This window comes from Oncorhynchus gorbuscha, linkage group LG05 (assembly GCF_021184085.1).
Source record: "Oncorhynchus gorbuscha isolate QuinsamMale2020 ecotype Even-year linkage group LG05, OgorEven_v1.0, whole genome shotgun sequence".
In the NCBI taxonomy this organism is placed as follows: Eukaryota; Metazoa; Chordata; class Actinopteri; order Salmoniformes; family Salmonidae; genus Oncorhynchus; species Oncorhynchus gorbuscha.
Genome location: NC_060177.1, coordinates 39,271,350 through 39,283,841, shown reverse-complemented (window position 1 = coordinate 39,283,841; position 12,492 = coordinate 39,271,350). Strand labels below are relative to the sequence as shown.

Genomic DNA, 12,492 nt, shown 5'->3' with positions numbered 1-12,492 from the left:
TGCTAGCAAAACAGTCCTGTAGCTTAGCATCTGTGTCATCTGGGGGTGGAGCTAGGAGAGAGTGGTGGATGTGGCAGCTCATTGAGTGCGGTCTTAGTGCCAGCATCGGTTTGTGGTGGTAAATAGACAGCTACGATAAATATAGATGAAAACTATCTTGGTAAATAGTGTGGTCTACAGCTTATCATGAGATACTCTACCTCAGGTGAGAAAAACCTTGAGACTTCCTTAATATTAGATTTTGTGCATCAGCTGTTGTTTACAAACATACACAGTCAACCACCCCTTGTCTTAGCAGAGGCGGCTGTTCTATCTTGCCGATGCAGCGTTAACTCCGACCAGCTGTATGTTGTCTATGTCGTCGTTCAGCCACGACTTGGTGAAACATAAGATATTACAGTTTTTAATGTCCCATTGGTAGGATATTCGTGATCATAGCTCGTATATTTTTCTTATCCAATAATTGTACATTGGCTAATAGAACTAATGGTAGGAGGCAGATAACCCACTCGCTGTCGGATCCTTACAAGGCACCCCGACCTGTGTCCCTGATATCTCTGTCTCTTTCTCATGCGAATCACGTGATTTGGACCTTGTCAGGTATATGAAGTAAATCCTTTGCGTCCAACTCGTTAAAGAAAAAGTCTTCATCCAGTACGAGGTGAGTAATCGCTGTCCTGATATCTAGAAGGTGGCAAAATATTATGTACAAAATAAGTTACAAATAACACGGGAAAAAAACACACACAATAACACAATCGGTTATGAGACGGTAAAACGGCAGCCATCTCCTCCGGGCGCCAAATCATTTCAAATACTTTATCTGTATTTTTCAAGGATTTTACCTCTGTAAATGTTTAATTTACCTTCATCTGCCACCTTCTCAATGGGCACCTTCAGTTCATGGGCCATGAATCCAATGACGGAGAAGATGACGAACCCAGCGAATATACTGGTGGCACTGTTAACTATGCACACGATGATGGTGTCCCTAAACAAGAGGAGAGGGACAAGAAAGGGATGTAAATGTTACAGGGCTGTGACACATACAGTATTGGAGAACTTGGAATGTTTTTTGGAGTATTATCACACACAAGTGAGTGGCTATGTGTTGGTAGTTGTTATTATGTGTCAAAATGTCAAAACATTTGAAAAACAGAACCTAAGGATGTTCCAAGTGTTTTACAGGATCTTTTACATATCTATATACCATTGCCATGTGTGATATTGAATAAATTAATGAATAAATAAATTAACTATCTTCTGTGCAATCTTATCCAAATGGATACAATTTGTGGAGAGATTCAACAGTTCCCTCTAGTGAGAATACTATGGCCTCATACCAAGGGAGAGAGTATACTGTGCCAGTCTCTGCTTATAGCAATTTTACTTCTTGTTTATATGTTGTGCTATTGTCACGGTACTCAGTATCACAACACTCAAGTTATCATGGCAAGAAACAAAACATGAAGCGGACAGATTTTCATGATGACAATCGTATATTGGAAATAAACACGTAGCAAAGTGCATGCCCCGCCCACCTCAGGATTCTCCCTTTTCTAGCCATCATTTCCCTGTTTTTGTGAGGTGTAAATTCACTTGTCACAGAATTGTTGCTGGATAGATTTATTTCAAAAGAAAATCAATGTAAATTTCAACTCTTGCTTGTACAATCATTGATATTACAATCGTGCAAACGTCTGTTCTGACCACTGAAACTAGTTTCAAGTAAGGTGTCATATGTAAGGGATAGGCATAGACCTTCCAATGAAATGCTTATTTGCAGGTTCCTTCTCGACAATGCAACAACAATAAGAAATAATAAAAGATACGGATACAAACATAAAGTAAATGGCTCAGTAAAATACATTTTTTTAGCATTAGTATAATACAAGAAGGGACAATTAATAGTCAAATATTTAAAAGTATTCGGGGGAAGGGGGATTGGGGGCAAGGAATTCAATTGCGCAATATTTAGCGATCATAATAAGAGTCTGGTGGTAGCAGTTGTGATGTTTGTGTAGTCCCCACAAGAAAAGTTAAATAACAACAATGGGGGGGGTTAGGATTAAGGTTAGAATGAGTGTGTGTGTGTGTGTGTGTGTGTGTGTGTGTGTGTGTGTGTGTGTGTGTGTGTGTGTGTGTGTGTGTGTGTGTGTGTGTGTGTGTGTGTGTGTGTGTGTGTGTGTGTGTGTGTGTGTGTGTGTGTGTGTGTGTGTGTGTGTGTGTGTGTGTGTGTGTGTGTGTGTGTGTGTGTGTGTGTGTGTGTGTGTGTGTGTGTTACTGTCCACAATATTCATTTCGGAGAGTCAGTGCGGAGAGTCAGTGCAGGTGGTCGGTCCAGTTCAAGTGTTCAAGAGTCTTGTTCAACAGGCCTGTAAATATATATATATATTTAAAAAATATATTCTTCAAATGTTCAAATAGTCCATTTATATTTTCCAACAGGGCTATACATTTGGGTGAGGGTTTTTTCTCACCTGAGTACTTGTTTCACTGCCAAAAATAAAATTAAACCATCTAGTGTTCAGCTAAATAACAACACAATGTCGAATACAGGTAGCCTAGTCAAATAATGAACACCCAATCCCATAAACCGTTACTCTCTCACGGGAATTCCACTAACGGTCCGTATGTAGCCAAACGTAACTGCTGCTCATTGGTATCTGTACAGATGGCGCAAAAGCCAAGACAGGGAGACATAGTGGAGTGGTAACGCGCGTGCAAGCAGTTGCTCCAGACACCACTTGGGTACACTGCAGCATCTACCGAGAGGCTCATGTTGCCAAGGGAATGCCTGACGGCTTGAAAGACGTTTTGGACACTACAATGAAAATGGTTAACTTTGTTAAAGCAAGGCCCCTGAACTCTTGTGTATTTTCTGCACTAGGCAATGATATTGGGAGTGACCATGTAACGCTTTTACAACACACAGAAGTGCGCTGGTTATCAAGGGGCAAAGTATTGACACGTTTTTTTTTAATTGAAAGAAGAGCTTAAAGTTTTCTTTACTGGCCATAATTTTTACTTGTCTGACCGCTTGCATGGTGACAAGTTTCTCACACGACTGGTATATCTGGGTGATGTTTTTTCTTGTATTAAAATTATTTAAGACGGAGACTCTCTCCCAATACAACCCAACATTGCAGAGTTATGTGCATCCTTTCAAGCACACCCTTCTCATTAACCTGTAGTGAGTTATTCACCATTTTCTATAAACAAATAAGGTTTTATATGTAAGATGGTTAAATAAAGAGCAGGGGCGGCAGGGTAGCCTGGTGGTTAGAGCATTGGACTAGTAACTGAAAGGTTGCAAGTTCAAATCCCCGAGCTGACAAGGTACAAAATGTGTTGTTCTGTCCCTGAACAGGCAGCTAACCCACTGTCATTGAAAATAAGACTTTGTTCTTAACTAACTTGCCTAGTAAAATAAATAAAAATATTTATTATTATATGTACCCTGGTCCTATAAGAGCTCTTTGTCACTTCCCACGAGCAGGGTTGTGACAAAAACTCACACTCATTCTTATGTTCAATATATGCATTGTATAGTGTGTGTGTGGCAGGCTTACAATGATGGCAAAAAACTATATTTGAGAATGCACTGACCCTGGTGCTAGAAAATGCAGCTGGAGTTTGAATGTTTGAAGGGGTACGGGCCCATGAAAAGTTTGGGAACCACTGCATTAGATATACCGAATTGAAAAACTCTTACCGTCATATAATTGTGGAGAGAATTTAATTTTATGATTTTGTTTGTTCATGATCTACAGTATATTATTCAGATATTTTTTCGACTAGTTGTATACCAGATTCTGTTGTGGCACTTACATTTTTCACATCTATTTTTAGCTCTCTGGCTGATAAACATGCCCCTTTCAAGCAACTCAGAGTCAAAAAGCGAACTAACCCATGGTACTCTCCTGTACCATCAGACCTTCTCTTGATAAGAAATCAAGCCTGGGCCAAGGCTAGACAAACTGGCTCACTAGCTGATTGCCAGCTACTTAGGCAATTGAGAAATAGGTGCACTGCCTCTGTTATTTGACGTGTGTACTAGTGTTATTGTCAAATAGTGTTATTTGACGTGTATCTTTCTGGACACACAAACACCCAAACGGCATTCCATAGTATGTTGTGAAGCTAATAACAGTGACACTATTACTGTGTAACTCCGGTAGGGCAACATCTAATCAATAGCACACTTTTTAACGTTAGTGTGTACTAGTGCTAGACCAGTTGCGAAAGCCAAAATCACACAAGACAGAGAACGGTTGATTGTCAAGGGCAATGAATTCCATTACCTTGGCGTTAATGGATTTTGCTTTTAATTTGTCTCGCTGAAATTGTCTTACTCTTTCAAATGACTGTTCGACTTGTTGACTGCTCGATCCACACATAGACATTGTGGGCTAGGTTAGGAATGCTGTGTTGCAGGTGTAGCGCAAATTTTATGTGCTGTCATTACGTCATGTACCTACTGTGCGTTATATAGATATGCACGTCAGCTTTGACATCGTTTTTTCACATCGGCGTTAAACTAGACATATGCTCCAGATACTCAATTAGTCTAAAGAAGGCCAGGTTTATTGCTTCTTTAATTAGGACAACAGTTTTCAGCTTTGCTAATATAATTTAAAAAAGGGTTTTCTAATGATCAAATAGCCTTTTAAAACGATAAACTTGGATTAGCTAACACAATGTGCCCTTGGAACACAGGAGTGATGGTTGCTGATAATGGGCCTCTGTGCGCCTATGTAGATATTCAATAAAGAATCTGCCATTTCCAGCTACAATAGTCATTTACAACAATAACAATGTCTACACTGTATTTCTGACGAATTTTATGTTATTTTAATGGACAAAAATGTGCTTTCCTTTCAACAACAAGGACATTTCTAAGTGACCCCAAACTTTCGCAGGAAGTTTAAGTGAAATTATGTGTTAAAATTTGTCCATAGGAACAATAACCAAAGAAAGAGGTATTTTCAACGTCTGTAAAATGTATTTTCAACATCATGTATTTTCACTTAGACCCGAAAGACGTCTTTCAACGTCTGTAAAATATGCATTTTCAACATCCTTAAATTACGTACTTTCAAAGTCTTTTTTGGCGATGTTCAATTTGAGTCCTGGTTGCTGCCAACATTTCTCAAGATATGTTTTCCCTTTAAGTATTATCATCAGTAACAATCAAATCTATTCTTTGAACAGACTATGGCCAAGTTATCTATTTCTCAATAATTTTGGAAAGTATTTTCACGTTACTATTGCGGTAATTTACAGGTAACTTCCAGAATAAAGGAAATACTTGCGTAAATAAGGGATGCAAACAGGGCTCTGAAGTGCATATGCTCCTACATATTTTACTAAGCGATCTGACAATTTATTTAGGAAGCACCAGTGAGACCAGGCAAAAAATCACCCAAATAATAAATATTGTAATGATAGGCTTCACTGTGCAGTTGTTTCCGAGTGCCCTAGAGAAAAAAGTGTGTGCAGATTTGTTCAATCCAAAGCCTACATGTAAAGAATATTAAAGAATGCATCAGAGATTTGTATTGGGAATGCCTGGTTCTACCACTTTGTGTAGCCAGTTAGCGATGCTGAAACAGTCTTTTCCCATAAAACCTTTCAAAATTAAATATTAATAACTGCACAAAGTAGGCAAATCATGATGATTTGTATCACTCAGGGGGTCTTTTATTTAGCAAACTCTGCTATTGCGCATGCAGTATAGAAACCACTCCAGACTCTTGAGGTGTACAGTCAGGGACGTCATGCACCCCAAAAATCTAAGGGGGCATAGAGAATCTCATATTTTCAAACACCTGAAACAGCTTTTTCCTGCAATCAAGAGCCATAATCAGTACGCTTAATTCTATGTCAAAAATATGTATATTTGTCTGCATATCTAAGCATACCTCTTGAGCTGTCTGTATCCTCCTGAGAGGTGGTTATTTAAAAAAAAAGTAATATGCTTCTCTGCATCTCTGCTAAAATCTGGGGAAAAGATTGAAAGGAATGAGTCTTATTCAGTACATTTAGTTATTCCTTGCTTTTCTAAAGTCTACCAACCTTGCCAGCAGGATAAGACACAGGTAACTACCAAAATAATGGAAACACTTGAGTAAATTAGGGATACAAAGTATATTGAAAGCAGGTGCTTCCACACATGGTTCCTGAGTTAATTACGCAAATAACATCCCATCATGCTTAGGGTCATGTATAAAAATGCTTGGCAGACCATTATTTTGGCTACCATAGCTATGCCCCCATAGAATGACAAATTGCTCCATCCATAGGGCACGAGTGGTCACTGAATGGCTTGATGAACATGAAAACATGCCATGGTGGTCTGTCACCATTATCTGAACCAAATTGAACACTTATGGGAGATTCTGGAGCGGTGCCTGAGACAGCGTTTTCCAGCACCATCAACAAAACCCCAAATTATGGAAATGTCTCGTGAAAAATCCCTCCAATAGAGTTCCAGACACTTGTAGAATCTATTCCAAGGTGCATTGAAGTTGTTCTGGCTCATGGTGATCATGGTGAACTCCCTATTAAGATCATTTATGTCTAGTAAATAGTAAAAATGAAGAAAAACCCTTGAATGTGTAGGTGTGTCGAAACTTTTGACTGGTACTGTATATTCATTCAAGGATTTTTCTTTATTTTTACTATTTCCTACATTGTAGGATATTAGTGAAGACATCAGCACTATGAAATAGCACATATGGAAACATGTAGTAACCAAAAAAGTGTTAAACAAATACAAATATATGTTATATTTGATATTCTTCAAAGTAGCCACCCCTTGCCTTAATGACAGCTTTGCACACTCTTTGCTCTCAAACAGCTTCATGAGGTAGTCACCTGGAATACATTTCAATTAACAGGTGTGCCTTGTTAAAAGTTAATTTGTGGAATTTCTTTCCTTCTTAATGCGTTTGAGCCAATCACTGATTAGGGAAATGTGTTATGACAAGGTAGGGTTGGTAAACAGAACAAAAGTCCAAGTACGTGTAATTTAATATGTTTATTGTTTGTCAATCTTGTTTATGTATTTGTCTATAACAAGTTTATATATGTTGACAACAAGCAAGGGGAATATATCAGAATAGGGGCAATGGGGAATAATAACACATTGTACAGAATACATTTGTACTGTAGTGAAGCCGTCTCTAGAGTAATGCAAGGTCTCTTTCATGATCATGTGAAACGACAATTGCTATGGAAATGCTGGTATGTGTTTTTCAATGATGTTAAAGGTAATTATGATGCAACGATGACGGTGATACGATATGGATTACAATTATCATCATGAAAATTAAGGCTATACGCACTACATGTTACACACATAGACACTCAACCATGCAAATTGGCGGAGTTATTATTTACACATTATAGTCTTACTCTTATACAGGCATCGTACACACTCTCACTAAATCACATCAAATGTCATACATATCAACCTACTCAGATTTACCACACACATAATATATTGTCTCAATTTTCTAGCATCTGTGGCATTGGCTCACAGGCAAACAGGCAAGGGAATAAAACAAATATTGCTAGAACCTATTTCTTGAATTCAAAATATCAGATTTGAAATCTCTAATTTTGACCGTCATATAACTCTGATGATAGTAACTTTACAAGCACTAATTATGGTCAGACTGAGAATAGTATCTAGTTATGGTAAGAGGTGAAATAAGTATAGCCAGTTATAATTGTAACGGTTTAGCAGATTATAAAAAAAGAAGATCAGTCTTTACATGGCTAAAAGAAAAGGAATACAACATATACTGTTTACAGGTGTCACACCCTGACCATAGTTTGCTTTGTATGTTTCTATGTTTTGTTTGGTATGGGTGTGATCTGAGTGGGCTTTCTATGTTGTGTGTCTAGTTTGTCTGCTTCTGTGTTTGGCCTGATATGGTTCTCAATCAGAGGCAGGTGTTAGTCATTGTCTCTGATTGGGAACCATATTTAGGTAGCCTGTTTGTTGTTGGGTTTTGTGGGTGATTGTTTCCTGTGTTAGTGCCACACGGGACTGTTTTGGGGTTTTCACGTTGTTGTTTTGGGGTTTTCACGTTGTTGTTTTGGTTACATGTTCAGTTTTCTAATTAAAAACCCATGGACAAATACTGCGCTGCATTTTGGACCTCCTCTCCTTCGACACAAGAATCCCGTTACAACAGGACACTCACTCTATATCCTTAGATGAAGATGTGTGGGAAAAGGAATGGGGTGGTGAAATAATTTGCTGTCATGGACAAAGGAACTCAAAAGTTGTGATGATATTAATTAACAAAAATGTAAATCTGAATGTGCAAATAGTTAGGAATGATTCACAAGGAAGGTGGATCTGTTTGAATACGAAAGTGGATGAAAAAAAGATGTGGCTCGCAATCTGTGGATTCTATTCGATTAGATAGAAATTGTATGTTAATGTTAGGGAAGTGCTCCCGCTGTGGGAACATCAATCAGTGGAAATCAGTGGAAATTTCAAGTGCGCCACGTATAGTTTTTGATAAAACTCAAACTTTCATTAAAATTGACATACAATATACTGAATTAAAGCTACACTCGTTGTGAATCTATCCACCAAGTCAGATTTGTAAAATGCTTTTCGGCGAAAGCATGAGAAGCTATTATCTGATACCATGCACCCTCAAAATACTGCAACGTCACCTAACACGACAGATTTTGCGTTAGCCGTCGCAAACCAAAACGCTGAAATAAAATATAAAACATTCATTACCTTTGACGGGCTTCTTTCTTGGCACTCCTAGATGTCCCATAAACATCAGTTAGGGTCTTTTTTCGATTAAATCGGTCCATATATAGCCTAGATATCGATCTAAGAATACTGTGTGATAAACGGAAAAAAATAGCGTTTCATAACGTAACGTCATTTTTTTAAATTCAAAAAGTCGACGATAAACTTTCACAAAGGAGGAGTTCCCTTGAACCGGTTAGACCAAGAATCAATTGCGAATCAAATGACAAGAATCTAGACAACATGTGGAAGCTGTAGGTAGTGTAACCTCGGCCCTATTTAATTCGGTTCACTTTGAACAATTCCTTGAAGTCGCGGAAGGATATATTTTTCCATTTTCAGTAAACAGATTTCCCTGCACTTTTCGATGAAACGCACGTTCTGTTAAAGCCACAGCCGTGATTTAAACAGTTTTAGAAATGTCTGAGTGTTTTCTATCCACACATACTAATCATATGCATACACTATATTCCTGGCATGAATAGCAGGGCGCTGAAATGTTGCGCGATTTTTAACAAAAAGCTGCCTGAATTCTCTACTTCCTTAACAGAAAAACATCACATCATAGTTGAAAGATATGTGTTGCGTAGAAACCCGAAGAGGGTGGCAAGCAGAGATAGATGGGATGGGCTGAGGGAAGCTGAGGGTTGGTATGTGGAACTGGAGACAAGTGGGAGTGGAGTTTGTGTGGGAGAATGATGGTCTAAGATTTTTTTTTAAATTAAAGTTAAGATAAAACATGAAAAGGATGTTTGAATGACACTTGAGGGGCAGTGTTTTTACAACTAATGCCGGTTTGCCTGAGGCTGATGCCGTGCAAGCGTTTGTACACATGCATATACACACACTCTCGTGCAAATAAATGCATACAAGAACATACACATACATGTAATAGTGCCAGACATGCACACAAACATATACAGTTGGCATTGCTGTTATAATTTCAGATGTCCTTGATGTCCTTTGTTTTTGTTGTTATTTTTTTGCATTGTTATTTGCTGTTTTCTTCTGCCTTTTTCTTTTATCTCTTTAGTTAATTATCTTGGTTGTTGGTGTATTGGGGGGTTCTTGGGGGTGGGGAATGGAATTCATTAAAAAATATTTTTTTTTCTTGTTGAGGGGCAGCTATTGGGGAACTGTGTGGGGATCTTGGAGGGTTTGGGTTCACGGTTTTTGTCCTGATGGGAGATCTGTCAACATGCCCTTGAGCAAAACATTGACCCTGTATGCTTCTGTGTGTCACTCTGAATGGGAGTCTGTTGGATGACTGGTATGATGACGTAGTTGTTGAGCGGCTTAACTGTAGGTATATTGTAAGTTTCGAGTATATTCAATAAAATAAAAAATTTAATTAACAAATAAAAATAAAACATCTCAAGACATCAAGACATTGGTCGCAAATGTGTCTTCCAAATGGGCAATGACCCCAAGCATACTTCCAAAGTTGTGGCAAAATGGCTTAAGTCAATGTATTGAAGTGGCCATCACAAAGCCCTGACCTCAATCCTATAGAAAATGTGTTGGCAGAACTGAAAAAGCACTTGCGAGCAAGGAGGCCTACAAACTTGACTCAGTTACACCAGCTCTGTCAGGAGGAATGGGACAAAATGCACCAAACTTATTATGGGAAGGCTACCCGAAATGTTTGACCCAAGTAAAACAATTTAAAGGCAATGCTACCAAATACTAATTGAGTGTATGTAAACTTCTGATTCACTGGGAATGTGATGAAAGAAATAAAAGCTGAAATAAATAATTATCTCCACTATTATTCTGATACTTCACATTCTTAAAATAAAGTTGTGATCCTAACTGACTTTAGACAGGGAATTTTTGCAAGGATTAAATGTCAGGAATTGTGAAAAACTGAGTTTAAATGTATTTTGGTTAAGGTATATGTAAACTTCCAACTTCAACTGTATATATATATTCAAAAGTTTGGGGTCACTTAGAAATGTCCTTGTTTTTGAAAGAAAAGCATTTTCTTTTGTCCATTAAAATAACATCAAATTGACCAGATATACAGTGCAGACATTGTTAATGTTGTAAATGACTATTGTAGCTGGAAACTGCCATTTCTGGGAGGAATGGCCCTAGCCCTCACCCTCTGATCCAACAGGTCCCAGACATGCTCAATGGGATTGAGATCCGGGCTCTTCACTGTCCATGGCAGAACACTGACATTCCTGTCTTGCAGGAAATCATGCACAGAATGAGCAGTATGGCTGGTGGCATTGTCATGCTGGAGGGTCATGTCAGGATGAGCCTGCAGGAAGGGTACCACATGAGGGAGGAGGATGTCTTCCCTGTAACGCACAGCGTTGAGATTGCCTGCAATGACAACAAGCTCAGTCTGATGATGCTGTGACACACCGCCTCAGACCATGACGGACCCTCTACCACCTAATCGATCCGGTTCCAGAGTACAGGCCTTGTAACGCTCATTCCTTCAACGATAAACGCGAATCCAACTATCACCCCTGGTGAGACAAAACCGTGACTCGTCAGTGAAGAGCACTTTTTTGCCAGTCCTGGCTGATCCAGCGACGTTGTTGCCGGTGATGTCTGGTAAGGACCTGCCTTACAACAGGCCGACAAGCCCTCAGTCCAGCCTCTCTCAGCCTATTGGGGACAGTCTGAGCACTGATGGAGGGATTGTGCGTTCCTGGTGTAATTCGGGCAGTTGTTGTTGCCATCCTGTACCTGTCCCGCAGGTGTGATATTCGGATGTACCAATCCTGTGCAGGTGTTGTTACATGTGGTCTGCACCTGCGAGGCAAATCAGCTGTCCGTCCTGTCTCCCTGTAGCGCTGATTTTGGTCGTCTCACAGTACAGACATTGCAATTTATTGCCCTGGCCACATCTGTAGTCCTCATGCCTCCTTGCAGCACGCCTAAGGCACGTTCACGCAGATGAGCAGGGACCCTGGGCATCTTTCTTTTGGTGTTTTTCAGAGTCAGTAGAAAGGCCTCTTTAGTGTCCTACGTTTTCATAACTGTGACCTTAATTGCCTACCATCTGTAAGCTGTTAGTGTCTTAAAAACCGTTCCAAAGGTGCATGTTCATTAATTGTTTATTGTTCATTGAACAAGCATGGGAAACAGTGTTTTAACGCTTTACAATGAAGATCTGTGAAGTTATTTGAATTTGTATGAATTATCTTTGAAAGACATGGTCCTGAAAAAGGGATGCACAGCTAGCACTGCGCCACCAGGGAGGCCTGGACGTTTCTTTTTTTGCTGAGTTTATATCGTCAGGATCTCCAGATTTGATGTTGTTCTCCTACATTTTTTTAGTTGGGAGCACCAGTGCTATCAATGATTATAATTTACAAAGTATATTGAAACCAGGTGCTTCCACACAGGTGTGGTTCCTGAGATAATTAAGCAATTAACATCCCACGATGCTTAGGGTTATGTATAAAAATGTCCAGTTGCCCATTATTTTGGCTACCATGGCTAGAAGAGATCTCAGTGGCTTTGAAAGAGGGATCTCAAAGTTTAAAGCGTGTGTGTGTGTGTGTGTGTGTGTGTGTGTGTGTGTGTGTGTGTGTGTGTGTGTGTGTGTGTGTGTGTGTGTGTGTGTGTGTGTGTGTGTGTGTGTGTGTGTGTGTGTGTGTGTGTGTGTGTGTGTGTGTGTGTGTGTGTGTGTGTGTGTGTGTGTGTTTTCGTTTGTTTTAACACCACCGGTGCATGTAATCTCC

General features: G+C 39.3%; 1 protein-coding gene across 1 annotated transcript in view; it reads right to left on the bottom strand.

The window, feature by feature from the left end:
• Positions 1 to 12,492, bottom strand: part of LOC124034874 (sodium- and chloride-dependent glycine transporter 2-like) — a 41,636-nt gene that overhangs the window by 17,597 nt on the left and 11,547 nt on the right. Inside the window, exon 9 of the mRNA XM_046348282.1 lies at positions 867 to 991. Coding sequence (XP_046204238.1) covers positions 867 to 991 — 125 coding nt within the window. The remainder of the gene's footprint in view (positions 1 to 866; positions 992 to 12,492) is intronic.